The following is a 26,736-nucleotide window of genomic DNA, read 5'->3' on the forward strand; positions in this document are numbered from 1 at the left end:
ATGGTTCTCACCCTGCTTGTCTCCATCTATAAACTGTGCCGGTTTGTTGCCATGTCCAGCGCGGAGAGGCTCTCGGTGCCTGCGTACACGAGCCATGCCTGCCTGTGGGCAGGGGCCGGGGCCGCCCGCAGCTGCCGAGAAGTGTCCCCTGGGGTGAGCACCGACGTGCGGGTGGCTCTGGAGCGGATCCTGCCTGAGCTGCACCTGGCCATTTCCTCCATGAAGCAGGCAGCCGACCCTGAGGAGCTCAGGAAGGGGATCGCCGATATCTTCCAGCTGGTGCAGGAAGCCTGGGTGATGCCCACGCTGGGCCGAGACGTGGCCAAAGCTCTGTGTGATGTCATCCGCCTGGAGGGGGGCCTGGACCTATTGCTGAACCTGCTCCAGGCCACAGAGCTGGAAACCAAGTGCCAGGCTGGCAAACTGCTGGAGCAGATCCTGGTAGCGGAAAATAGGTGAGTCTGCAAAAGGCACATACCCTGCAGAGCCCTCCCCCCCCGTGCCCTCCTGCAGAGCCCTCCCCCCCTGTGCCTCCCTGCAGAGCCCTCCCCCCCCGTGCCCTCCTGCAGAGCCCTCCCCGCCCTGTGCCCCCCCGCAGAGCCCACCCCTCCCTGTGCCCCCCTGCAGAGCCCTCCCCGCCCTGTGCCCCCCCGCAGAGCCCTCCCCGTCCTGTGCCCCCTGCAGAGCCCTCCCCCCCGCGTGCCCCCCCGCAGAGCCCTCCCCCCCGTGCCCTCCTGCAGAGCCCTCCCCGCCCTGTGCCCCTTGCAGAGCCCTCCCCGCCCTGTGCCTCCCCGCAGAGCCCTCCCCCCCTGTGCCTCCTGCAGAGCCCTCTCCGCCCTGTGCCCCCCCGCAGAGCCCTCCCCCCCTGTGCCTCCTGCAGAGCCCTCCCCCCCTGTGCCCCCCCGCAGAGCCCTCCCCCCCGTGCCCTCCTGCAGAGCCCTCCCCCCCTGTGCCCCCCCGCAGAGCCCTCCCCGTCCTGTGCCCCCTGCAGAGCCCTCCCCCCCTGTGCCCCCCCGCAGAGCCCTCCCCGTCCTGTGCCCCCTGCAGAGCCCTCCCCCCCTGTGCCCCCTGCAGAGCCCTCCCCGCCCTGTGCCCCCTGCAGAGCCCTCCCCCCCTGTGCCCCCTGCAGAGCCCTCCCCGTCCTGTGCCTCCCTGCAGAGCCCTCCCCTCCTGTGCCCCTTGCAGAGCCCTCCCCGTCCTGTGCCCCCCCGCAGAGCCCTCCCCGCCCTGTGCCCCCCCGCAGAGCCCTCCCCACCGTGCCCTCCTGCAGAGCCCACCCCGCCCTGTGCCCCCCCGCAGAGCCCTCCCCGTCCTGTGCCTCCCTGCAGAGCCCTCCCCTCCTGTGCCCCCCTGCAGAGCCCTCCCCTCCCTGTGCCCCCCCGCAGAGCCCTCCCCTCCTGTGCCCCCCGCAGAGCCCTCCCCTCCTGTGCCCCCCGCAGAGCCCTCCCCGCCCTGTGCCCCCCCGCAGAGCCCTCCCCTCCCTGTGCCCCCCGCAGAGCCCTCCCCTCCCTGTGCCCCCCTGCAGAGCCCTCCCCTCCTGTGCCCCCCGCAGAGCCCTCCCCGCCCTGTGCCCCCCCGCAGAGCCCTCCCCTCCTGTGCCCCCCGCAGAGCCCTCCCCTCCTGTGCCCCCCGCAGAGCCCTCCCCGCCCTGTGCCCCCCCGCAGAGCCCTCCCGTCCTGTGCCCCTTGCAGAGCCCTCCCCTCCTGTGCCCCCCGCAGAGCCCACCCCACCCTGTGCCCCCCCGCAGAGCCCTCCCGTCCTGTGCCCCTTGCAGAGCCCTCCCCGCCCTGTGCCCCCCCGCAGAGCCCTCCCCTCCTGTGCCCCTTGCAGAGCCCTCCCCTCCTGTGCCCCTTGCAGAGCCCTCCCCTCCCTGTGCCCCTTGCAGAGCCCTCCCCTCCTGTGCCCCCCTGCAGAGCCCACCCCACCCTGTGCCCCCCTGCAGAGCCCTCCCCTCCTGTGCCCCCCCGCAGAGCCCTCCCCTCCTGTGCCCCCCGCAGAGCCCTCCCGTCCTGTGCCCCTTGCAGAGCCCTCCCCTCCCTGTGCCCCTTGCAGAGCCCTCCCCTCCTGTGCCCCCCTGCAGAGCCCACCCCACCCTGTGCCCCCCTGCAGAGCCCTCCCCTCCTGTGCCCCCCCGCAGAGCCCTCCCGTCCTGTGCCCCTTGCAGAGCCCTCCCCTCCTGTGCCTCCTGCAGAGCCCTCCCCCCCTGTGCCCCCCCGCAGAGCCCTCCCCCCCCGTGCCCTCCTGCAGAGCCCTCCCCCCCTGTGCCCCCCCGCAGAGCCCTCCCCGTCCTGTGCCCCCTGCAGAGCCCTCCCCCCCTGTGCCCCCCCGCAGAGCCCTCCCCGTCCTGTGCCCCCTGCAGAGCCCTCCCCCCCTGTGCCCCCCCGCAGAGCCCTCCCCGTCCTGTGCCTCCCTGCAGAGCCCTCCCCTCCTGTGCCCCTTGCAGAGCCCTCCCCGTCCTGTGCCCCCCCACAGAGCCCTCCCCGCCCTGTGCCCCCCCGCAGAGCCCTCCCCCCCGTGCCCTCCTGCAGAGCCCACCCCGCCCTGTGCCCCCCCGCAGAGCCCTCCCCGTCCTGTGCCTCCCTGCAGAGCCCTCCCCTCCTGTGCCCCCCTGCAGAGCCCTCCCCTCCCTGTGCCCCCCGCAGAGCCCTCCCCTCCTGTGCCCCCCGCAGAGCCCTCCCCTCCTGTGCCCCCCGCAGAGCCCTCCCCGCCCTGTGCCCCCCCGCAGAGCCCTCCCCTCCTGTGCCCCTTGCAGAGCCCTCCCCGCCCTGTGCCCCCCCGCAGAGCCCTCCCCTCCTGTGCCCCCCGCAGAGCCCTCCCCTCCTGTGCCCCCCGCAGAGCCCTCCCCGCCCTGTGCCCCCCCGCAGAGCCCTCCCGTCCTGTGCCCCTTGCAGAGCCCTCCCCTCCTGTGCCCCCCGCAGAGCCCTCCCCGCCCTGTGCCCCCCGCAGAGCCCTCCCGTCCTGTGCCCCTTGCAGAGCCCTCCCCTCCTGTGCCCCCCGCAGAGCCCACCCCACTCTGTGCCCCCCCGCAGAGCCCTCCCGTCCTGTGCCCCTTGCAGAGCCCTCCCCGCCCTGTGCCCCCCCGCAGAGCCCTCCCCTCCTGTGCCCCTTGCAGAGCCCTCCCCTCCTGTGCCCCTTGCAGAGCCCTCCCCTCCCTGTGCCCCTTGCAGAGCCCTCCCCTCCTGTGCCCCCCTGCAGAGCCCACCCCACCCTGTGCCCCCCTGCAGAGCCCTCCCCTCCTGTGCCCCCCCGCAGAGCCCTCCCCTCCTGTGCCCCCCGCAGAGCCCTCCCGTCCTGTGCCCCTTGCAGAGCCCTCCCCTCCCTGTGCCCCTTGCAGAGCCCTCCCCTCCTGTGCCCCCCGCAGAGCCCTCCCCTCCTGTGCCCCCCCGCAGAGCCCTCCCGTCCTGTGCCCCTTGCAGAGCCCTCCCCTCCTGTGCCCCCCTGCAGAGCCCACCCCACCCTGTGCCCCCCTGCAGAGCCCTCCCCTCCCTGTGCCCCCCGCAGAGCCCTCCCCTCCCTGTGCCCCTTGCAGAGCCCTCCCGTCCTGTGCCCCCCTGCAGAGCCCACCCCACCCTGTGCCCCCCTGCAGAGCCCTCCCCTCCCTGTGCCCCCCGCAGAGCCCTCCCCTCCCTGTGCCCCTTGCAGAGCCCTCCCGTCCTGTGCCCCCCTGCAGAGCCCACCCCACCCTGTGCCCCCCTGCAGAGCCCTCCCCTCCCTGTGCCCCCCGCAGAGCCCTCCCCTCCCTGTGCCCCTTGCAGAGCCCTCCCGTCCTGTGCCCCCCTGCAGAGCCCACCCCACCCTGTGCCCCCCTGCAGAGCCCTCCCCTCCCTGTGCCCCCCTGCAGAGCCCTCCCCTCCCTGTGCCCCCCGCAGAGCCCTCCCCTCCCTGTGCCCCTTGCAGAGCCCTCCCCTCCCTGTGCCCCCCCGCAGAGCCCTCCCGTCCTGTGCCCCTTGCAGAGCCCTCCCCTCCTGTGCCTCTTGCAGAGCCCTCCCCGCCCTGTGCCCCCCTGCAGAGCCCTCTCCTCCTGTGCCCCTTGCAGAGCCCTCCCCTCCCTGTGCCCCCCCGCAGAGCCCTCCCCTCCTGTGCCCCCTGCAGAGCCCTCCCCTCCCTGTGCCCCCCTGCAGAGCCCTCCCCTCCCTGTGCCCCCCGCAGAGCCCTCCCCTCCCTGTGCCCCTTGCAGAGCCCTCCCCTCCCTGTGCCCCCCGCAGTGCCCTCCCCTCCTGTGCCCCCCGCAGAGCCCTCCCCTCCCTGTGCCCCTTGCAGAGCCCTCCCCTCCTGTGCCCCTTGCAGAGCCCTCCCCTCCCTGTGCCCCTTGCAGAGCCCACCCCTCCCTGTGCCCCCGCAGAGCCCTCCCCTCCCTGTGCCCCCCGCAGAGCCCTCCCCTCCCTGTGCCCCTTGCAGAGCCCTCCCCTCCCTGTGCCCCTTGCAGAGCCCACCCCTCCCTGTGCCCCCGCAGAGCCCTCCCCTCCCTGTGCCCCCCGCAGAGCCCTCCCCTCCTGTGCCCCCCGCAGAGCCCTCCCGTCCTGTGCCCCTTGCAGAGCCCTCCCCTCCCTGTGCCCCTTGCAGAGCCCTCCCCTCCTGTGCCCCCCTGCAGAGCCCACCCCACCCTGTGCCCCCCTGCAGAGCCCTCCCCTCCTGTGCCCCCCCGCAGAGCCCTCCCCTCCTGTGCCCCCCCGCAGAGCCCTCCCGTCCTGTGCCCCTTGCAGAGCCCTCCCCTCCTGTGCCCCCCGCAGAGCCCTCCCGTCCTGTGCCCCTTGCAGAGCCCTCCCCTCCTGTGCCCCCCTGCAGAGCCCACCCCACCCTGTGCCCCCCTGCAGAGCCCTCCCCTCCTGTGCCCCCCGCAGAGCCCTCCCGTCCTGTGCCCCTTGCAGAGCCCTCCCCTCCTGTGCCCCCCGCAGAGCCCTCCCGTCCTGTGCCCCTTGCAGAGCCCTCCCCTCCTGTGCCCCCCTGCAGAGCCCACCCCACCCTGTGCCCCCCTGCAGAGCCCTCCCCTCCCTGTGCCCCCCGCAGAGCCCTCCCGTCCTGTGCCCCTTGCAGAGCCCTCCCCTCCTGTGCCTCTTGCAGAGCCCTCCCCGCCCTGTGCCCCCCTGCAGAGCCCTCTCCTCCTGTGCCCCTTGCAGAGCCCTCCCCTCCCTGTGCCCCCCCGCAGAGCCCTCCCCTCCTGTGCCCCCCTGCAGAGCCCTCCCCTCCCTGTGCCCCCCTGCAGAGCCCTCCCCTCCCTGTGCCCCCCGCAGAGCCCTCCCCTCCCTGTGCCCCTTGCAGAGCCCTCCCCTCCCTGTGCCCCCCCGCAGAGCCCTCCCCTCCCTGTGCCCCTTGCAGAGCCCTCCCCTCCCTGTGCCCCCCCGCAGTGCCCTCCCCTCCTGTGCCCCCCGCAGAGCCCTCCCCTCCCTGTGCCCCTTGCAGAGCCCTCCCCTCCTGTGCCCCTTGCAGAGCCCTCCCCTCCCTGTGCCCCCTGCAGAGCCCTCCCCTCCCTGTGCCCCCCGCAGAGCCCTCCCCTCCCTGTGCCCCCTGCAGAGCCCACCCCTCCCTGTGCCCCCGCAGAGCCCTCCCCTCCCTGTGCCCCCCGCAGAGCCCTCCCCTCCCTGTGCCCCTTGCAGAGCCCTCCCCTCCTGTGCCCCCGCAGAGCCCTCCCCTCCCTGTGCCCCCCGCAGAGCCCTCCCCGCCCTGTGCCCCCCCGCAGAGCCCTCCCCTCCCTGTGCCCCCCGCAGTGCCCTCCCCTCCTGTGCCCCCCGCAGAGCCCTCCCCTCCCTGTGCCCCCCGCAGAGCCCTCCCCTCCCTGTGCCCCTTGCAGAGCCCTCCCCTCCTGTGCCCCCCGCAGAGCCCTCCCCTCCCTGTGCCCCTTGCAGAGCCCTCCCCTCCTGTGCCCCCCGCAGAGCCCTCCCCTCCCTGTGCCCCTTGCAGAGCCCTCCCCGCCCTGTGCCCCCCCGCAGAGCCCTCCCCGCCCTGTGCCCCCCCGCAGAGCCCTCCCGTCCTGTGCCCCTTGCAGAGCCCTCCCCGCCCTGTGCCCCCCTGCAGAGCCCTCCCCTCCTGTGCCCCTTGCAGAGCCCTCCCCTCCTGTGCCCCCCCGCAGGGCCCTCCCCTCCTGTGCCCCCCTGCAGAGCCCTCCCCTCCTGTGCCCCTTGCAGAGCCCTCCCCTCCTGTGCCCCCCCGCAGAGCCCTCCCCTCCTGTGCCCCCCACAGAGCCCTCCCCTCCTGTGCCCCTTGCAGAGCCCTCCCCTCCTGTGCCCCCCCGCAGAACCCTCCCCTCCTGTGCCCCTTGCAGAGCCCTCCCCTCCTGTGCCCCCTGCAGAGCCCACCCCTCCCTGTGCCCCCCGCAGAGCCCTCCCCTCCCTGTGCCCCCCGCAGAGCCCTCCCCTCCTGTGCCCCTTGCAGAGCCCTCCCCTCCCTGTGCCCCCCCGCAGAGCCCTCCCCACCCTGTGCCCCCCGCAGAGCCCTCCCCTCCCTGTGCCCCCTGCAGAGCCCTCCCCTCCTGTGCCCCCCGCAGTGCCCTCCCCCACTGTGCCCCCCCGCAGAGCCCTCCCCTCCTGTGCCCCCCCGCAGAGCCCTCCCCTCCTGTGCCCCCTGCAGAGCCCTCCCCTCCTGTGCCCCCCGCAGAGCCCTCCCCTCCTGTGCCCCCCTGCAGAGCCCTCCCCTCCTGTGCCCCTTGCAGAGCCCTCCCCTCCTGTGCCCCCCGCAGAGCCCTCCCCTCCTGTGCCCCTTGCAGAGCCCTCCCCTCCTGTGCCCCTTGCAGAGCCCTCCCCTCCTGTGCCCCCCGCAGAGCCCTCCCCTCCTGTGCCCCCCGCAGAGCCCTCCCCTCCCTGTGCCCCTTGCAGAGCCCTCCCCTCCCTGTGCCCCCCCGCAGAGCCCTCCCGTCCTGTGCCCCTTGCAGAGCCCTCCCCTCCCTGTGCCCCCTGCAGAGCCCTCCCCTCCTGTGCCCCCGCAGAGCCCACCCCTCCCTGTGCCCCCCCGCAGAGCCCTCCCGTCCTGTGCCCCTTGCAGAGCCCTCCCCTCCCTGTGCCCCCCCGCAGAGCCCTCCCGTCCTGTGCCCCTTGCAGAGCCCACCCCTCCCTGTGCCCCCTGCAGAGCCCACCCCACCCTGTGCCCCTTGCAGAGCCCACCCCGCCCTGTGCCCCCTGCAGAGCCCTCCCCTCCTGTGCCCCCCTGCAGAGCCCACCCCACCCTGTGCCCCTTGCAGAGCCCACCCCGCCCTGTGCCCCCTGCAGAGCCCACCCCACCCTGTGCCCCTTGCAGAGCCCACCCCGTCCTGTGCCTCCCTGCAGAGCCCTCCCCTCCTGTGCCCCTTGCAGAGCCCTCCCCTCCCTGTGCCCCTTGCAGAGCCCTCCCCGCCCTGTGCCCCCCCGCAGAGCCCTCCCCTCCTGTGCCCCCCCGCAGAGCCCTCCCGTCCTGTGCCCCTTGCAGAGCCCTCCCGTCCTGTGCCCCTTGCAGAGCCCTCCCCTCCCTGTGCCCCCCGCAGAGCCCTCCTGTCCTGTGCCCCTTGCAGAGCCCTCCCCTCCTGTGCCCCCCGCAGAGCCCTCCCGTCCTGTGCCCCCTGCAGAGCCCTCCCCGCCCTGTGCCCCTTGCAGAGCCCTCCCCTCCCTGTGCCCCCCACAGAGCCCTCCCCTCCCTGTGCCCCCCGCAGTGCCCTCCCCTCCTGTGCCCCTTGCAGAGCCCTCCCCTCCTGTGCCCCTTGCAGAGCCCTCCCCGTCCTGTGCCCCCCGCAGAGCCCTCCCGTCCTGTGCCCCTTGCAGAGCCCTCCCCTCCCTGTGCCCCTTGCAGAGCCCTCCCCGTCCTGTGCCCCCCGCAGAGCCCTCCCCTCCTGTGCCCCCCCGCAGAGCCCACCCCACCCTGTGCCCCCCGCAGAGCCCTCCCCTCCTGTGCCTCTTGCAGAGCCCTCCCCTCCCTGTGCCCCCTGCAGAGCCCTCCCCTCCCTGTGCCCCCCGCAGAGCCCTCCCCTCCTGTGCCTCTTGCAGAGCCCTCCCCTCCCTGTGCCCCTTGCAGAGCCCTCCCCGCCCTGTGCCCCCCTGCAGAGCCCTCCCCTTCCTGTGCCCCCCTGCAGAGCCCTCCCCTCCCTGTGCCCCCCGCAGAGCCCTCCCCTCCCTGTGCCCCTTGCAGAGCCCTCCCCTCCTGTGCCCCCTGCAGAGCCCTCCCCTCCCTGTGCCCCCCTGCAGAGCCCTCCCCTCCCTGTGCCCCCCGCAGAGCCCTCCCCTCCCTGTGCCCCTTGCAGAGCCCTCCCCTCCTGTGCCCCCCCGCAGAGCCCTCCCCTCCCTGTGCCCCTTGCAGAGCCCTCCCCTCCCTGTGCCCCTTGCAGAGCCCTCCCCTCCCTGTGCCCCCCGCAGAGCCCTCCCCGCCCTGTGCCCCCCCGCAGAGTCCTCCCCTCCCTGTGCTCCCCTGCAGAGCCCTCCCCTCCCTGTGCCCCCCGCAGAGCCCTCCCCTCCCTGTGCCCCCCGCAGAGCCCTCCCCTCCCTGTGCCCCTTGCAGAGCCCTCCCCTCCTGTGCCCCCCCGCAGAGCCCTCCCCTCCCTGTGCCCCTTGCAGAGCCCTCCCCTCCCTGTGCCCCTTGCAGAGCCCTCCCCTCCTGTGCCCCCCGCAGAGCCCTCCCCTCCCTGTGCCCCTTGCAGAGCCCTCCCCTCCCTGTGCCCCTTGCAGAGCCCTCCCCTCCCTGTGCCCCCCGCAGAGCCCTCCCCGCCCTGTGCCCCCCCGCAGAGCCCTCCCCTCCCTGTGCCCCCCGCAGAGCCCTCTCCGCCCTGTGCCCCCCCGCAGAGCCCTCCCCTCCCTGTGCCCCTTGCAGAGCCCTCCCCGCCCTGTGCCCCCCCGCAGAGCCCTCCCCGCCCTGTGCCCCCCCGCAGAGCCCTCCCGTCCTGTGCCCCTTGCAGAGCCCTCCCCGCCCTGTGCCCCCCTGCAGAGCCCTCCCCTCCTGTGCCCCTTGCAGAGCCCTCCCCTCCTGTGCCCCCCTGCAGAGCCCTCCCCTCCTGTGCCCCTTGCAGAGCCCTCCCCTCCTGTGCCCCCCCGCAGAGCCCTCCCCTCCTGTGCCCCCCACAGAGCCCTCCCCTCCTGTGCCCCTTGCAGAGCCCTCCCCTCCTGTGCCCCTTGCAGAGCCCTCCCCTCCCTGTGCCCCTTGCAGAGCCCTCCCCTCCTGTGCCCCCCTGCAGAGCCCACCCCTCCCTGTGCCCCCCGCAGAGCCCTCCCCTCCCTGTGCCTCTTGCAGAGCCCTCCCCTCCCTGTGCCCCTTGCAGAGCCCTCCCCTCCTGTGCCCCCCCGCAGAGCCCTCCCCTCCTGTGCCCCTTGCAGAGCCCTCCCCTCCCTGTGCCCCTTGCAGAGCCCTCCCCTCCCTGTGCCCCCCCGCAGAGCCCTCCCCACCCTGTGCCCCCCGCAGAGCCCTCCCCTCCCTGTGCCCCCTGCAGAGCCCTCCCCTCCTGTGCCCCCCCGCAGTGCCCTCCCCCCCTGTGCCCCCCCGCAGAGCCCTCCCCTCCTGTGCCCCCTGCAGAGCCCTCCCCTCCTGTGCCCCCGCAGAGCCCTCCCCTCCTGTGCCCCCTGCAGAGCCCACCCCTCCCTGTGCCCCCCGCAGAGCCCTCTCCGCCCTGTGCCCCCCTGCAGAGCCCTCCCCGCCCTGTGCCCCTTGCAGAGCCCTCCCCTCCTGTGCCCCCCTGCAGAGCCCTCCCCTCCTGTGCCCCCCCGCAGAGCCCTCCCCTCCTGTGCCCCCCTGCAGAGCCCTCCCCTCCCTGTGCCCCCTGCAGAGCCCTCCCCTCCTGTGCCCCCGCAGAGCCCTCCCCTCCCTGTGCCCCCTGCAGAGCCCTCCCCTCCTGTGCCCCCCTGCAGAGCCCTCCCCTCCCTGTGCCCCCTGCAGAGCCCTCCCCTCCCTGTGCCCCCTGCAGAGCCCTCCCCTCCTGTGCCCCTTGCAGAGCCCTCCCCTCCCTGTGCCCCCTGCAGAGTCCTCCCGTCCTGTGCCCCTTGCAGAGCCCTCCCCGCCCTGTGCCCCCCGCAGAGCCCTCCCCTCCCTGTGCCCCCTGCAGAGCCCTCCCGTCCTGTGCCCCTTGCAGAGCCCTCCCCTCCCTGTGCCCCCCACAGAGCCCTCCCCGCCCTGTGCCCCCCGCAGAGCCCTCCCCTCCTGTGCCCCTTGCAGAGCCCTCCCCGCCCTGTGCCCCCCCGCAGAGCCCTCCCCGCCCTGTGCCCCCCCGCAGAGCCCTCCCCGCCCTGTGCCCCTTGCAGAGCCCTCCCCTCCCTGTGCCCCCTGCAGAGCCCTCCCGTCCTGTGCCCCTTGCAGAGCCCTCCCCTCCCTGTGCCCCCCGCAGAGCCCACCCCTCCCTGTGCCCCCCGCAGAGCCCTCTCCGCCCTGTGCCCCCCTGCAGAGCCCTCCCCGCCCTGTGCCCCTTGCAGAGCCCTCCCCTCCTGTGCCCCCCTGCAGAGCCCTCCCCTCCTGTGCCCCCCTGCAGAGCCCTCCCCGCCCTGTGCCCCTTGCAGAGCCCTCCCCTCCTGTGCCCCCCTGCAGAGCCCTCCCCTCCTGTGCCCCCCTGCAGAGCCCTCCCCTCCTGTGCCCCCCTGCAGAGCCCTCCCCTCCTGTGCCCCCCTGCAGAGCCCTCCCGTCCTGTGCCCCCCGCAGAGCCCTCCCGTCCTGTGCCCCCCGCAGAGCCCTCCCCTCCCTGTGCCTCCTGCAGAGCCCTCCCCGCCCTGTGCCCCCCGCAGAACCCACCCCTCCCTGTGCCCCCCGCAGAACCCACCCCTCCCTGTGCCCCCCGCAGAGCCCACCCCTCCCTGTGCCCCCTGCAGAGCCCTCCCCGCCCTGTGCCCCCCCGCAGAACCCTCCCCGCCCTGTGCTCCCCTGCAGAGCCCACCCCTCCCTGTGCCCCCTGCAGAGCCCACCCCTCCCTGTGCCCCCTGCAGAGCCCACCCCTCCCTGTGCCCCCCCGCAGAGCCCACCCCTCCCTGTGCCCCCTGCAGAGCCCTCCCCGCCCTGTGCCCCCCGCAGAACCCTCCCCGCCCTGTGCTCCCCTGCAGAGCCCACCCCTCCCTGTGCCCCCTGCAGAGCCCACCCCTCCCTGTGCCCCCCGCAGAGCCCACCCCTCCCTGTGCCCCCTGCAGAGCCCTCCCCTCCTGTGCCCCCCCGCAGAGCCCTCCCCTCCTGTGCCCCCCTGCAGAGCCCTCCCCTCCTGTGCCCCTTGCAGAGCCCACCCCTCCCTGTGCCCCCCTGCAGAGCCCTTCCCTCCCTGTGCCCCCCCGCAGAGCCCACCCCTCCCTGTGCCCCCCGCAGAGCCCACCCCTCCCTGTGCCCCCCGCAGAACCCTCCCCTCCTGTGCCCCCCCGCAGAGCCCTCCCCTCCTGTGCCCCCCTGCAGAGCCCTTCCCTCCCTGTGCCCCCCCGCAGAGCCCACCCCTCCCTGTGCCCCCCGCAGAACCCTCCCCGCCCTGTGCTCCCCTGCAGAGCCCACCCCTCCCTGTGCCCCCTGCAGAGCCCACCCCTCCCTGTGCCCCCTGCAGAGCCCTCCCCGCCCTGTGCCCCCCCGCAGAGCCCACCCCTCCCTGTGCCCCCCCGCAGAGCCCTCCCCTCCCTGTGCCCCCTGCAGAGCCCTCCCCTCCCTGTGCCCCCCGCAGAGCCCTCCCCTCCTGTGCCCCCCGCAGAGCCCACCCCTCCCTGTGCCCCCCGCAGAGCCCTCCCCTCCTGTGCCCCCCCGCAGAGCCCTCCCCTCCTGTGCCCCCCGCAGAGCCCTCCCCTCCTGTGCCCCCCTGCAGAGCCCTCCCCTCCTGTGCCCCCCCGCAGAGCCCTCCCCTCCCTGTGCCCCCCGCAGAGCCCTCCCCTCCCTGTGCCCCTTGCAGAGCCCTCCCGTCCTGTGCCCCCTGCAGAGCCCTCCCGTCCTGTGCCCCTTGCAGAGCCCTCCCCTCCTGTGCCCCCCCGCAGAGCCCTCCCCTCCTGTGCCCCTTGCAGAGCCCTCCCGTCCTGTGCCCCCTGCAGAGCCCTCCCGTCCTGTGCCCCTTGCAGAGCCCTCCCCTCCTGTGCCCCCCGCAGAGCCCTCCCCGTCCTGTGCCCCCCGCAGAGCCCTCCCCGCCCTGTGCCCCCTGCAGAGCCCTCCCCTCCCTGTGCCCCTTGCAGAGCCCTCCCCTCCCTGTGCCCCCCGCAGAGCCCTCCCGTCCTGTGCCCCTTGCAGAGCCCACCCCTCCCTGTGCCCCCCGCAGAGCCCTCCCGTCCCTGTGCCCCTTGCAGAGCCCTCCCCTCCCTGTGCCCCTTGCAGAGCCCTCCCCGCCCTGTGCCCCCTGCAGAGCCCACCCCTCCCTGTGCCCCTTGCAGAGCCCTCCCCGCCCTGTGCCCCCTGCAGAGCCCTCCCCTCCCTGTGCCCCTTGCAGAGCCCTCCCCTCCTGTGCCCCTTGCAGAGCCCACCCCTCCCTGTGCCCCCTGCAGAGCCCACCCCTCCCTGTGCCCCCTGCAGAGCCCTCCCCGCCCTGTGCCCCCCTGCAGAGCCCTCCCCTCCCTGTGCCCCCCGCAGAGCCCTCCCCCCCTGTGCCTCCTGCAGAGCCCTCCCCTCCTGTGCCCCCCGCAGAGCCCTCCCCTCCTGTGCCCCTTGCAGAACCCTCCCCGCCCTGTGCCCCCCCGCAGAGCCCTCCCCTCCTGTGCCCCCTGCAGAGCCCACCCCACCCTGTGCCCCCTGCAGAGCCCACCCCTCCCTGTGCCCCTTGCAGAACCCTCCCCGCCCTGTGCCCCCTGCAGAGCCCTCCCCTCCCTGTGCCCCCCCGCAGAGCCCTCCCCTCCCTGTGCCCCCCGCAGAGCCCTCCCCTCCCTGTGCCCCCTGCAGAGCCCTCCCCTCCCTGTGCCCCCCGCAGAGCCCTCCCCTCCCTGTGCCCCCCGCAGAGCCCTCCCCTCCTGTGCCCCCCTGCAGAGCCCTCCCCTCCTGTGCCCCCCACAGAGCCCTCCCCTCCTTTGCCCCCCTGCAGAGCCCTCCCCTCCTGTGCCCCCCTGCAGAGCCCTCCCCTCCCTGTGCCCCCCACAGAGCCCTCCCCTCCTGTGCCCCCCACAGAGCCCTCCCCTCCTGTGCCCCCCTGCAGAGCCCTCCCCGCCCTGTGCCCCCCCGCAGAGCCCTCCCCTCCCTGTGCCCCCCACAGAGCCCTCCCCTCCTGTGCCCCCCACAGAGCCCTCCCCTCCTGTGCCCCCCCGCAGAGCCCTCCCCTCCTGTGCCCCCCTGCAGAGCCCTCCCCTCCTGTGCCCCCCACAGAGCCCTCCCCTCCTGTGCCCCCCTGCAGAGCCCTCCCCTCCTGTGCCCCCCTGCAGAGCCCTCCCCTCCTGTGCCCCCCTGCAGAGCCCTCCCCGCCCTGTGCCCCCCCGCAGAGCCCTCCCCGCCCTGTGCCCCCCCGCAGAGCCCTCCCCTCCTGTGCCCCCTTGCAGAGCCCTCCCCGCCCTGTGCCCCCTGCAGAGCCCTCCCCTCCCTGTGCCCCTTGCAGAGCCCTCCCCTCCTGTGCCCCTTGCAGAGCCCTCCCCTCCTGTGCCCCCTGCAGAGCCCACCCCTCCCTGTGCCCCCTGCAGAGCCCACCCCTCCCTGTGCCCCCTGCAGAGCCCTCCCCGCCCTGTGCCCCCCTGCAGAGCCCTCCCCTCCCTGTGCCCCCCGCAGAGCCCTCCCCCCCTGTGCCTCCTGCAGAGCCCTCCCCTCCTGTGCCCCCCGCAGAGCCCTCCCCTCCTGTGCCCCTTGCAGAACCCTCCCCGCCCTGTGCCCCCCGCAGAGCCCTCCCCTCCTGTGCCCCCTGCAGAGCCCTCCCCGCCCTGTGCCCCCTGCAGAGCCCTCCCCTCCTGTGCCCCCTGCAGAGCCCACCCCTCCCTGTGCCCCTTGCAGAACCCTCCCCGCCCTGTGCCCCCCGCAGAGCCCACCCCTCCCTGTGCCCCCTGCAGAGCCCTCCCCTCCCTGTGCCCCCCGCAGAGCCCTCCCCTCCCTGTGCCCCCCCGCAGAGCCCTCCCCTCCCTGTGCCCCCTGCAGAGCCCTCCCCTCCTGTGCCCCCTGCAGAGCCCTCCCCTCCTGTGCCCCTTGCAGAGCCCTCCCCTCCCTGTGCCCCCCCGCAGAGCCCTCCCCTCCCTGTGCCCCCCCGCAGAGCCCTCCCCTCCCTGTGCCCCCCGCAGAGCCCTCCCCTCCTGTGCCCCCCTGCAGAGCCCTCCCCTCCTGTGCCCCCCACAGAGCCCTCCCCTCCTGTGCCCCCCTGCAGAGCCCTCCCCTCCTGTGCCCCCCTGCAGAGCCCTCCCCTCCCTGTGCCCCCCACAGAGCCCTCCCCTCCTGTGCCCCCCACAGAGCCCTCCCCTCCTGTGCCCCCCTGCAGAGCCCTCCCCGCCCTGTGCCCCCCCGCAGAGCCCTCCCCGCCCTGTGCCCCCCCGCAGAGCCCTCCCCTCCCTGTGCCCCCCACAGAGCCCTCCCCTCCTGTGCCCCCCACAGAGCCCTCCCCTCCTGTGCCCCCCCGCAGAGCCCTCCCCTCCTGTGCCCCCCTGCAGAGCCCTCCCCTCCTGTGCCCCCCACAGAGCCCTCCCCTCCTGTGCCCCCCTGCAGAGCCCTCCCCTCCTGTGCCCCCCCGCAGAGCCCTCCCCGCCCTGTGCCCCCCCGCAGAGCCCTCCCCGCCCTGTGCCCCCCCGCAGAGCCCTCCCCTCCTGTGCCCCCCCGCAGAGCCCTCCCCTCCTGTGCCCCCCTGCAGAGCCCTCCCCGCCCTGTGCCCCCCTGCAGAGCCCTCCCCGCCCTGTGCCCCCCTGCAGAGCCCTCCCCGCCCTGTGCCCCCCGCAGAGCCCTCCCCTCCTGTGCCCCCCTGCAGAGCCCTCCCCTCCTGTGCCCCCCCGCAGAGCCCTCCCCGCCCTGTGCCCCCCTGCAGAGCCCTCCCCGCCCTGTGCCCCCCCGCAGAGCCCTCCCCTCCTGTGCCCCCCCGCAGAGCCCTCCTCCGGTCCCTTCTCTCCAAGTCCCTGGAATTTGACTGAGCCACTTCCCCAGCCTGGCCCCTGTCCAGCCCAGGGAGTGTCCGCCAGTGGCAGGAGGGGCCGGGCTGGACAGGGCTCTGCGGGGCGTTAAGCTGGCCCCGCATGTGTGTACAGGCTTTGGGACGGCTCGGCTCTCTCTCTAGGCCGTGTGTTCCGAGCGCTCTCCCTCACACTTGGGCTCCGAGGGGTGGCGGCTGCGTTGTCCCCACCCCAGGGACTGATGAGCGTTTGTGGGGCCCAGGGCCCGGGGCAGCCGCCCCGCTCGCCCTGCCCTATATCTGCCGCTGCCCCACCCCTGCATCGCCCAGAGGCTCAGCCTGGGGCCACGAGAGTTCTCCTCCAGCTGACGCTTGCTAGTGCTGCTGCAGCTGCTGGAGCTACGGGCCCAAGGGCCTGAGTGGGGCGGCGGGCCGGGCCGAACTTAGAGCTGCACGCCGGGCTCAGGCACGCAGCTCTGCCTGCTCACAGGTAGCGCAGCAGAGGGTCCTGGGGCAGGCGCCCGGGTCAGCTTTCCCACCGGCCTCTCTCTGGGCTGGGCTGTGATCTCAGCTCTCACAGGGCGCAGCTCATCCAGCTGGTGACCTCAGCTGGCCAAGGCGTCCCAGTGGCTGAGCTATATGCTGGCAGCAGCCCCCTGCACCCCAGCGCCTTGCTCCTTGTCCCTGGGACACTGCGTGGCCGGGCAGAGGCAGCTGGTTCTAAGCCCTGCTAGGTCAGTAAGTCTCTTGCTCGAGCTCTGTGCCACTGCTGCAAGGGGAGAGGTCCAGGGCAGCTTTCCCCGGGCTCAGCACGTACACCCCAGCTCCACCAGTGGCTCCTGCCTGGCTGCTGGTTCCCCCAAGTCCCTCGCAGTTGCCCCTGACCTCTGTGTTAGTAGCCCAGACTCCCACGCCTGGTTCCTTGCTCCCAGGTTGGCCTGGACCTGCCCTCACCTGCGCCGGCCATGGGACAGTGCACAGCTCGGGGCTTGGACCTGCTGGACGAGTTTGGCTTTGGAAATGGCAGAAAAGCATTGCCAGCTGGCCCAAACGTCTTGTCTTCATGTTTCCTGTGAAGGTGACAGTCACGTTCTGTCCTGCCAGCTCACGCCAGTGTCCACCCAGTCCCCTTCCTCTCCTGCTCGCTACCCGCGCTGCCTGGGCCCAGCTCCAGTGCTGCTGCCTCTGCACGCGCCCTGGCTCCAGGCCCAACAGGCAGCTGACGTCCCACAGACCTGGGTGTCCAGAGAGGTGACTCTGACAGCGAGGACTCACTTTTCTGGGACAGGAACAGAGGGGGCAGGTAGCACCATGCTCAGAAAGTGACTGTGCGAGGTGCGGTCTTTGCACACTCGTGTGCTGGGCCCACACTGCTGCCGGGGACCAGTTGTCAAGTACACACTCAGCTCAGGAGCAGGAGGCATTTCTGGAGGGCAGGGCCTCCTTTGCGAATGCTGCTTGGTGCCCGTGTTGATTGGCACCTGCTGCAGCTGACCTCACTGGGCAGGCTGGCGCTTAGCCACATTCACCCCCTGGGATAACAGCAGGGCCCAGGAGGCCCTGGTGTTTAGGGCAGTGGTCACCAGCCAGTGGACTGGGCTTTGGCCAGCTGCTGGCACTTCATCTGCCCCTCGAAGCAGGGCTGTGTTGCTCCTGCCCTCTGCCTTGGAGCTGCCCCCAGCCCCGGGAGCCTCGTGCTTGCTGTGTGGGGCACAGAAAGAAGAGGAGGGGGTGCTGATGTCAGGGTGCCACACCCCCTAGCCTGTATCGCAGCCCCACAAAGTGGGGGGGTAGGGGGCCGGGGGGGAGCGAGTTTGCTGGCTGCTTTCGGGACTAGTGCAGGGCCAGCATAGGGGTAAGTCTGCCTTAGTCCCCTGCACCACCCCTCAGAAGCCCCCTGTGGTAAGCAGTGCCCAGCTGGAGCCTGCATTCCAAACCCCAGCCCCAGTCCTGAACCCCAACCCTCTGCCCTCGCCCTAAGTCCCCCTGCGCCCTGAACTCCCTCCTGCACCGTAACTCCCTGCCCCAGGGTCAGCTCAGAATCCCGCCCCCTCTTCAAATCCTTTAGCCCAAGATCAGAGTCCACACCCCCTCCCCCACACCCCAGTCCTCTGTCCCCAGCCTGATAAAAGTGAGTGAGGATGGGGTGAGTAGGGGCGGGGCCTTGGAGAAGGGGCGGGAAGCAGGCGGGGCCAGGCTGTTTGGGTTGGAGGTAGATCCCGGATTGCGTTTCCATTCCCAACGTGATCTCATGCTTAAGACTGTTGCAGACCCTGCATTAGGGTGTCATTGCCATGGGAGGGAATGTCAGCGCCGGGAATTTGAATTCAGCCCCTCAGTTCCTGGCAAGAGGGAGCAGCCACTTGGCCTCATGGTCTGACTCAGCCGGAACAACCTGTCCTGCAGCCAAGTCTCTTCATTGTTGCCAGCCAGCCCCGGCAGCAGCATGGCAGGCTGTGCTGTGCCTTGCGCGAACGCAGGCAGGATATCCCAGAGCGGGGATCCCTCTTCCCTGTGTTCCCAGGCTGGCCCCCCGGCACCGGCCTCCCAGGGCTGAGCCATTTCAAACTCAAGGAAGGTTCTCACCTGCTTCCGTCCATGGCCACACACGCGGCCCGTTACACCAGCTCCTACCCAGAATCCTTTGCACCAGTCCCCATGCTGCAATGAGCTCAGGATGCCCGCGCCCTGCCCTGGCCAGCGACGCGGCTAATCCACACGCACAGGGGATCATGCAGAAGGGCCTGGACTCCGGATCCCAGCCGCAGGCAGGCTCTGTTTTCCAGAGCTCTCTGAGCGGCTCGCTGCCAAACCCAGCCCAAGGTCACTGTAAGCAGCACGGAGAACAGGAGTTCCCAGAAACTCCCTCCCACGTGCCTCAATGGAGGGGCTGGCTGCATCCCTCTGACTTTGCTGATCCACCCCAATGTGGACTCCCTGGGCCAGTAGCAGCACAGCGTTGTGGGGCTGGCTGCTCTCCTCTCCTCGTCCTGCCAGCACATTCCCTGCAGTGTCACAGCCTGGCCAGTCTGTTGGGCTCCACATGCTTGTAGTGGGGCTGCGCGGACCCTGTCACGGTATCTAGGGCTGGGGCTCAGCAGTCTGCAGGTAGACACCCTTGCTCACATGCTAGTCTGAATGGTCCCAGGAAGGCTCCTCAGATGTGGACTGGCCCCTCCCATTGTCAGTTAAATGCTCCTGATGGGCCCTTCACCTTGACTAGGCCCTTGGCAGCACACTGGCCACGTGCTTCCCCGGGGTGACTCAGTCGCATCCCAATTGACACACACACTCATCACATACTCATACCAGCCAATCACCTTCCCGCGGACACCTCCCTCCCCCACCTCCTGGGCAAGCCTTGTGGCACATACAGAATCAGGGTGGCAACAGAATCAGTCTGTACGGTTACATTTTAATGAGACGATGTTACAGCCTCCCGCGGCAAACACCTGCAAACCTTGACGAGTTCAGTCTCTAGGCATCATGGCACTGCCCTGTTCTTTGCTTTCACCCTTCTTCCCTCTGCTTCTTACGCTGCCAGGTTTTGGTAACCAGGTTTGGTTCTTTAAAGGATTTGAAACCACAGACAGAGGAATACTTCTTTTTAGGGTCAACAAAGATTTTTTATTTTTTCTATTTACTTTATAATTAATTTTCCATTTAAATCAATTCACTATTTTTGATTCTTTTAAGACAATATAATATACAAAGAAAAAGTAGAAAAACAGTACAGTTAAAAAAACCCAAGAAATAATAACTTCTCTTACAGATATACCCTCCTGATTTACCTTTAAACAATGTATGGAGTTAACAAATATATACTACTCATGTTAAGAAAGACAGAAGCATTGCTTAGATTCAGGAGAGATTCTTTTCGTTATGTTTTTCCTTTCTTTGGATTTTTCGTTGCAACTTACGACCGGTGTTCGTTCCCCTTTCGGAGCTTATGTGCGGCAGCGAGATTCAGCGCCAGGGAGGGAGTCCTGGTTGATCAGACCTGGCTTTTTGGATTCGCAACCCGTCCGCTCTTGGTCTGTTTCAGCCCACCTTATATACCCTGTTTTGGTATTTTGGTATCCTCCACTCGCCTGACAATTGCTGACGTTAGATTTTTGTTGTCTCATGCTGCCCTTACAAAAACTTTCGTCTGCTCCATTTGGGGTAATCAGCACTTTGTTGCATACTGCTGTCTGAGTTACTTACTTCCCTAAAAGCGGGGTTATTGTTGGTCATCCAATCAAATTTTGTTTTTATTTTTATCTCCTGTATCTCACAATGCTGCCTTTCCTTTCCACTTACAATTAAACTGGTGCTCATTTGACATATTCTGGGTAGGCCTCAACACATCCCTTTCACACCAGGGACCGGATCGCCCGGATTGGGCTGGGGGTGATTTTGAATCTGACCAAGGAGCGAGACAGCCCCCAGCTGGCACGCAGCCTCTCGGGTATCCTGGAGCACATGTTCAAACACACCGAGGACACCTGTTCCCAGCTCATCTCCAATGGTGGCCTGGACGCCATCCTCTACTGGTGCCGCTGGACTGACCCCGTTGTGCTTCGCCACTGCGCCATGGCCCTGGCCAACTGTGCCATGTATGGCGGGCAAGCCAACCAGCGGCTGATGATCGAGAAGAAGGCAGCAGAGTGGCTCTTCCCGCTGGTGTTCTCCAAAGACGACGAGCTGATCCGCCTGCATGCCTGCCTGGCCATCACGGTGCTGGCCACCAACAAAGAGATCGAAAAGGAGGTGGAGCGGTCGGGGACCCTGGCACTGGTGGAGCCCTTCATTGCCTCGCTGGACCCAGAGCAGTTCGCATGCGACTTGCTGGACAGCAGTGACAGCAGTCAGGGGAGGACAGCCAAGGACCTGCAGCACCTGGTGCCCTTGCTGGACAGCTCGCGGCTGGAGGCACAGTGCATCGCTGTCTTCTACCTGTGCACGGAGGCTGCCATCAAAGCCAGGCAGAAGAAAACCAAGGTAAGGTTACCTGCGACAGGCAGGTGTGGGAGGAGGAGGGCATTGAGCTGGCGTCCGAGCAGTCCTGCATCCTCTGGGTGTTTACTGCTCTGCCTTTGGGAAGCCGCGGTGTCCTGACATGCCCATGTGCCAGGACTGTGTGGCATGACTCAGAGGGAAGGCACCTGGGGCTATAAGGCTGTGAGGGCTCCTACTCTTGTGTGCCCAGATTTTCAGTGAAATTGGGGCTGCCCAGAGCCTGAAGAGGATAGTGTGCTACTCCACCAACACCACTGCCTCGTGCCTGGCCAAGAAGACGCTGCGCATGATGGGCGAGGACGTGCCTCGGCGGATCCTGCCCACCGTCTCCAGCTGGAAACCCAGCGAGGTGCAGACATGGCTGCAGCAGATTGGATTCAACAAACACTGCCAGAGCTTCCTGGTAGGGTCGTGTTTGCGAGAGAGGGACAGTGGACAGGCCCTTTGCCGGGAACACACAAAGGACCCACCCTTGGAATAAGGGTCCCTGCAGATAAATTGTCCTCCACAGCAATGGAGCCATTCATGGCCACGTCTCCTTGAGCAGGGCTACAGGGAACTAGGCCAGTGTCTGTGGCATGCCCAGAGCAGGCCAGCCCGCCATACGCGTGCGCTGCTGTCTGTACGGCTGCCCTCGAGCAGTCAGGGGAACAGACGTCACTAGCCAGAGCAGGCGTGGGCAGCTGGCGGGCGGTTCTCTCTGCCGGGGTCTGCATGGTCCTTGCTGAGCAGGTCCACCCCTGGCTGGTGAAGCTAACGGTATAGGGCACTGGAGCTGCCCCCATTCACTGCATGGCCATCTCACCCGCCTCCTCTGCCTGAGCCCCCTCCCTGGCTCAGGGCTCCAGTGTGCTTGGTGGGCAGCTTTGCCATCTCCTCTCTTGGCAGGACCACGAGGTGGACGGGGACCTGCTGCTGCGGCTGACGGAGACGGACCTGCAGGAAGATCTGGGGATGGCCTCCAGCATCGTCCGGAAGAGGTAGGCCCGTGTCCTGGGGCAGCGCTGCACACGCAGGCCTCGCCCACAGCCGTCCCTGCAAAGACCTTTGCGCTGCCCCTGCTTCCCCAGCAATGACAGCACCTGCCTGTGACCTCCCGCGACCAGTGGAAGTTCTCACAGGGTGTGGCTGGCAAGGGGCTCTCAGCACGGGACCTGCTGCTCAGAAAGACTCAGACTGGCCGTGGCCTCTGCTCCCCGGGATGCAAGTCCTGCCCCTCTGCTGGTCTGTCTGGTCATCTCTCTCCTGTGCTCTCTTCTCCTCCCAGCGCGCCAAGTCCCTGCCTGCCCCGAGCCCTGGTAACTCCTTTCCTGGCTTACGCCCGCTTACTTGCCAGGTTCTTCCGGGAGCTGACGGAGCTGAAGACATATGCAAATTACTCCACCTGCGACCGTAGCAACCTGGCCGACTGGCTGGGCAGCATTGACCCCAAGTTCCGCCAGTACACGTACAACCTGGTGACCTGCGGCATCGACCGCAACTTCCTCCACCGCGTCACGGAGGAGCAGCTGCAGGAGGACTGCCACATCAGCGTGGGCTTCCACCGCGTGCGCATCCTCTCTGCCGCCAGGGGTAGGGCCTCCTCCCCGCGCCGGCTGGGGGCTGGTGGGGCCTCTGCTCAGACCCGGACGAGGCTGGCTGAGGCACTGGGCTGGGGTCCGGGTGGGATTAATAGGCCTGCTACGTGACTGATCAAAGTCACCATTAACTCTTGGCTTCTATCCACTCCTGCGTCTAGAAATGCTTCACTCTCCCCTGCCATGCAGTGGCTGCAAATCCAGCTCTGAGGGGCCCGATGTCTTCATCAGCTACCGGCGGAGCACTGGGTCCCAGCTGGCCAGGTGAGTGCCAAGGGGCCCGCCCCATGGGACCCATACCAGGGAAGGCGCGATGGCTGCGCTGTGGCTTAGGATTGACCCATGTGGACAATGCTGCAGCCCCCTGGGAAGAGCAACAGTGGGCGGGGACAGAGCCTGGAGGCTGAGTGAGAGCGGAGGAGGCCAGCAGGGGAATTTAGCCTCCCGGTGCCAGCCTGGCCATGTGATGGGGACTTGCACTTTTCTCAAGCCACACCCCAGGTGGGCCGGTCAGGGGCTGGGCTGAAAGCCTCCTGCCTTGTTAGTTCGGTCACAGGCCCAAGCCCGTGGCTACCACCTTGAGGCTGCAGTTGGCTCTGTGGACGCCTGCTGTCAGCTCCAGTTTCCCAGGGCCTCTGGCTGAGCTGATGAGGACGGGGGGGAGAGGGTGCCTGCTGTGGGTCCCTGATGGTGCCACTCTCTTGCCCCCAGCCTGCTGAAGGTGCATCTGCAGCTGCATGGCTTCAGTGTGTTCATAGATGTGGAGAAGCTGGAGGCGGGGAAGTTTGAGGACAAGCTGATCCAGAGCGTGATGAACGCCCGCAACTTCGTGCTGGTTCTCTCGCCAAACACGCTGGATAAGTGCATGGGAGACCCTGAGCGCAAGGACTGGGTGCACAAGGTGAGAGCCTGGTGCAGGAGCTCCAAGGGCTGTGCCTGGGGAGCCACTACAGGAGCGGGAGGCGCTGGAGATGGCTTTGGCTGCCAGGCGGGAGCTGGGGTAAGCTCTGGCCTTTCCCTCAGGAGATCGCGACAGCCCTGAGCTGCGGGAAGAACATCATCCCCGTGACTGACCATTTTGAGTGGCCGGATCCACAGGCTCTTCCCGAGGACATGCGGGCTGTCCTGAAGTTTAACGGCATCAAGTGAGTGCGAGGGCGGCTGCCACGTGGCGTGTGGGAGGCTGCGGTTCAGTCAGGAAGTAGCGGGCAGATGAGGGAAGCCGAGGGAGGCTGCTGAACATCCCACTTCCAGGGATGGCGCATGGAGGTGCCAGCCTCTGCAGGGGGGACCCATCTGCAAGGTGGAATTTTCTTCTCCTGGCCCCCTTTGACGTGATTCTCCTCCCGCCTTGCCCTTTTGGCCCCAGCCACCTGCAGGCAGGTCTCATATCCCCTGCAGTCCTTCAGCCAAGCTAGGCAGAGTCGTCCTCCACCCCTGCTCCTGGCACAACTGTTCTGGTCCCCAGCACCCACGGCCCACTGGCACTTTGAACCGCATCCCAGGAGGGGTGGGGCCCCACTGTGCCCATGGCCCAGACTTCCCAGAGGTGCCAGGGCTCGGAGGCACCTCGCTACCACCTGCCCATAGCATGAGGGAGCCTTTTGTGTGCCACTGCGGCTCAGCTCCCTGACTCCACAAGCAAGGCAAGCCCTGCTGCCTCGTCCCCTGGGGCTCCCTGGCCCTTACGTGCTAGGTCACGCTGCCCCTGCCACGTCCAGGCCAAGGCACCAGACACGCGGGATGTTCCCGCAGGAACAGCCCCCCACGACACCGGAGAGCCAGCCCTGCAAGACTGGAAACAGGGCAAAATCCAATTTCATACAAACCTGAGCCCTGCTGCCCTCGTCTGAAACGCGGCTGCTCACCCTGCGTCCCCCCCACAGCTTCCCACCGGGCTGGCCGAGACACTGCTCTCAGGGGGCCCAGCCCCTCCTCCAGGGGAGGGTGCCAGGAGCGGTCTGCACCCCCCGATACAGCTGCACGCCCCTTTGCGCTTCACCTGATGCCAGCTCCCCTGCTGGGCTCCCTCCCAAAGGCCTGCACACGCTACTTAGCTGCTGACTCAGACATGTCGAGCCAAACATGGACCCGCTGTAGGGCCTTGAGCTACAGAGCTGCAGATCCCCATGTCCAGTACTGACAACCCCCCTTCTCAGTGCCCGCAAGGTGACACTGACACCCACTGCCAGCAGGACCCGGACGTGGCCTGTCAGCCTCAGACCCAGGGTGGCCCGTGCCCTCTGCCACTGCGGTCCTGCAATTACACCAGCATCTGCAGGGCGGGTGGGCCAGTGCCGAGAACAGCGGCCTGGGCAGCCTGTGGCTGGGCACGGAGCAGCAGCCCAGAGGGGTGGGTCTGACAGCGCCCATGGGCTGGTGTATTGTGCTCACCTGCAGAGACCAGGGTGTTGCAGCCTGTTCCCTCCTGAATGCAGATGGTCCCACGAGTACCAAGAGGCCACCATTGAGAAGATCGTCCGCTTCCTGCAGGGCCGCTCGTCCCGGGATTCGTCTGCGGGCTCCGAGAACAGCCTGGAGTGTGCCCCCCCACTGGGGCAGACCTAGCGCCAGGCGGCCCCAGCCCATGTCCTCTAGGGCCGTGTAGCTCAACCACGGAGGGGCTTGCTGCCTTCCTAACTGGTGTCAGGGAGATCGCAGGGGCTGGCGCCAGTCCTCAGCCCAGGGGTTGAGAAACACTGTGCTAGGGACTTCCCCAAAGAGGCCCCCGCCCCCACGGGGTCAAATCCTTCCCTTTAGAGCTTCCTGCTTGCGGGATTGCCCCAGACCCATCCCTGGAGGACCTGGGTCTACTGCCCCGGCCCCCCCCCCGTGCACGAGAAAAGGCACAGACGAAACGCTAGCCTGCCCCTCCCACCAGAATCCAGCCCCTGGCCCTGGGGGGGGACAGCCTCCGCTTAGGACCCAAACCACGGCCTACCCTCTGCCTCCTACTGACCAAGCCTGCGGGGCAGACACACGGTGCTTCCCAATGCCTGGGGCACAGAGCCAGCTGGTCCCCTTGCCTGGCAGGGCTCCCACTCCTCAGTGCCTCCCCCGAAGCCAGTGAGGGGAGCACAGCCCCTGCCCTGCAGCCCAGCCACTAGGGCATGCAGGGTGGGTGGGGCAGGATGTGGGAGGAGAAGGGGCTAGTGAAAGGACGTGACCCAGGAGCCACAAACACCAGCCTGGCCTTACAGGCCCTGACCTGCTGGGTGCCCAGGGCGTGGCTCAGGGAGCGAGTGGCGCCACAGCGTGCCAGTGGGCAGGAGAGGCCGCAGGTGCAAGCCCCATGTTGTGTGTCAAGGTGAGCCCTCCCCACCTGTCCCGCCAGCTCCCCCTCCCCCCTCCTGGCCCCTCCCAGCCCACAGAGCAGGCCATGCTGTCCCCGCCTGGCCTCATGAGTCTGTGGCTCCCAGCTCAGGTAGAATCTCACCCAGGGGCCTTTGCAACGTGGTGTTGGGGCCTGCCACTCCGGTGCCATGGTGAAGGCGTTCAGGCCCAGGTGTGCAGGGCCCCTGCCGGGCGCCTGAGCACATGCTGCTGCACTGTACCTGTGGGACCGTTAAACACCGGCAAGGCACTGGGCACTGGATGTGCTTTATTCCCACCCTCCGCAGGCGTCACTCCAGGTTTCACAGCATGGCCAATGGGGCTTGCTGCGCATCCCGCTGAGCTTGCGGCCGCGCCTCCGCTTGGCTGGCTCCAGTACTCGGTGACTGGCCAGTGCCTCCCCTCCCCCCCTCCAGGTCCAATGCACCTGACCTGGCTGCTTTGCACATTGGCAATCAGCCGCTCCTCAGCCTAGAGGGACGGGGGGGCATTGCCTGGGCAGGGGACAGGCTGCCAGCAGGACCGTGCACGGTGTGGGGCGCAGCCGTTGGCCCGTGCACTCTGCCACCTGTAGCGCAGCTGCAGCTCGCACAGGGCTGCCCTGCTTTGCTTGTGGCCTTTCTGTGGCATCTGCGGGTGCACACACGAGCCGGATGTCAGGCAGCCAATGCCAGGTGGTCTCAGCTCGCTGTGCTGCAGACCCCACTGCCATCTCTGCACAGGCTTGGTGTCCCACCCTACACCTCTGCCCCTCGGTCTGGCTGCAGCTGGAAGCTGCTCTAACAAGCCCATTTCTGGGGCTCTCGCGTGGAGATGTGGGCTCCTCCCAAGGGGCTCCCTTCCCCCAGCACAGCCCTGCCTTGGAGAAAGGAGCCAGGCCTGCACTCCAGAGGGCTCACAATGTGAGGGGATGGCCAGAAGAGGGCACTCCTCCCTGCTCCTCACCCTCCTCGGGCTTCCTCCAGCAGCTCCCGCGCCAGTCACAGCGAGCAAGCAAAGGCCTGCCTCTGTGCAGCTCCCGCCGTGGAGTTACGCCTGCCTTGCTCGGCCCCACCCGCCCGGCTCCAGCCACACACAGGGTCCAGAAGAACGGGTGCAGGGACGGCCCGTGTGCAGTGCTCCTGAGCCCAGGCGAGGGGCCCCGATGAACTGCTTTCCATAAGAGGCACGGGGGGCTGTGCGAGCCGTAGCTGAGACGGCGCCACAGGCCCAGGGCATGGCCTGCTAGGCTCTGTTCCTGAAGGCCTGCACCTTGCCTGCCAGCCAGGCCTGGGCACAGTAGGGCCGAGGAGCCTGCGTCCATCACGTTGGGGGGTGTCGATTCCACCAGCAGCAGGGGCCCCACCCCACACGCTGACCGAAGGGGCAGAGCCTGTCTGGGGGGCACTGGCCCAGGGGGAGAGGGTGCCATTGCTCAGTGGCTGTTGGAAGGTGCCAGCCAGCCCGTCATAGGAAACTCCAGCTAAGGCAGGATGCTGCAGTCCGGCCTGTGCCCCACCCTCCACGCTGGCCTCCTGCCGCCGAGCGTCAAGGACAAACCCCTGTAACCATCGAAGGCCAGGCGGAGGCCATGGTCAGCAAGTCCATCACAGGCACACGGCAACTTCCCACCCTGAGGGAAAAGCTGGGGTGTGGGAGACAGAGCTCTGAGAGCATGGCACGGCTCCCCTGGGAGCGAAGGGCCACGCAAACGCCTGCTGCTCATGCCAGAGAACGTGCCCCGCCCCAATGCACCTGGAGAAGCACGGATGGAGCAAGGGGAAACCTCCTCAAACGTTCCACTGCCCACAGCTCCTCCCCTGGAACGAGGACAAGACAATGAACTGCAGAAGCACCCGGGCCACGCGGCTAGGTACCTGAGAGAAGGTGCTCAGGTACTAGGGGGCTGAGGGCAACTTGAGAACCTGTGGAACGTGAAATAAAAAGGTTCCCAGCCTCCCTTTGGCCCTG

General features: G+C 69.3%; 1 protein-coding gene and 1 long non-coding RNA gene across 6 annotated transcripts; one reads left to right on the forward strand and one right to left on the reverse strand.

Annotated features, from left to right (window-relative positions):
- SARM1 (sterile alpha and TIR motif containing 1) lies at nt 1-26,736 on the forward strand. Of its 5 annotated transcripts, none has more exons than XM_075904446.2 (9): nt 1-455; nt 19,240-19,858; nt 20,067-20,279; nt 20,765-20,856; nt 21,144-21,448; nt 21,615-21,717; nt 22,165-22,354; nt 22,477-22,598; nt 23,854-26,736. In XM_075904446.2, the coding sequence occupies exons 1-9, from the start codon at nt 1-3 to the stop codon at nt 24,059-24,061; spliced, it is 2,307 nt and encodes a 768-aa protein (XP_075760561.1). In that variant the 3' UTR covers nt 24,062-26,736. The 5 variants fall into 5 exon arrangements, with proteins under 5 accessions (XP_075760561.1, XP_075760563.1, XP_075760562.1 ...); XM_075904448.2 differs by having other exon boundaries at nt 23,892-26,736; XM_075904447.2 differs by having other exon boundaries at nt 21,213-21,448.
- Nucleotides 300-17,874, reverse strand: LOC142819213 (uncharacterized). The gene is made up of 3 exons (XR_012897015.2): nt 17,462-17,874; nt 15,830-15,945; nt 300-438 (listed from the first exon to the last, which is right to left on the reverse strand). It is a non-coding gene; the product is annotated as an uncharacterized LOC142819213 (long non-coding RNA).

The sequence above is a fragment of the Pelodiscus sinensis genome, chromosome 21 (genome assembly GCF_052426305.1).
Source record: "Pelodiscus sinensis isolate ZL-2025 chromosome 21, ASM5242630v1, whole genome shotgun sequence".
NCBI classification, from domain to species: Eukaryota; Metazoa; Chordata; order Testudines; family Trionychidae; genus Pelodiscus; species Pelodiscus sinensis.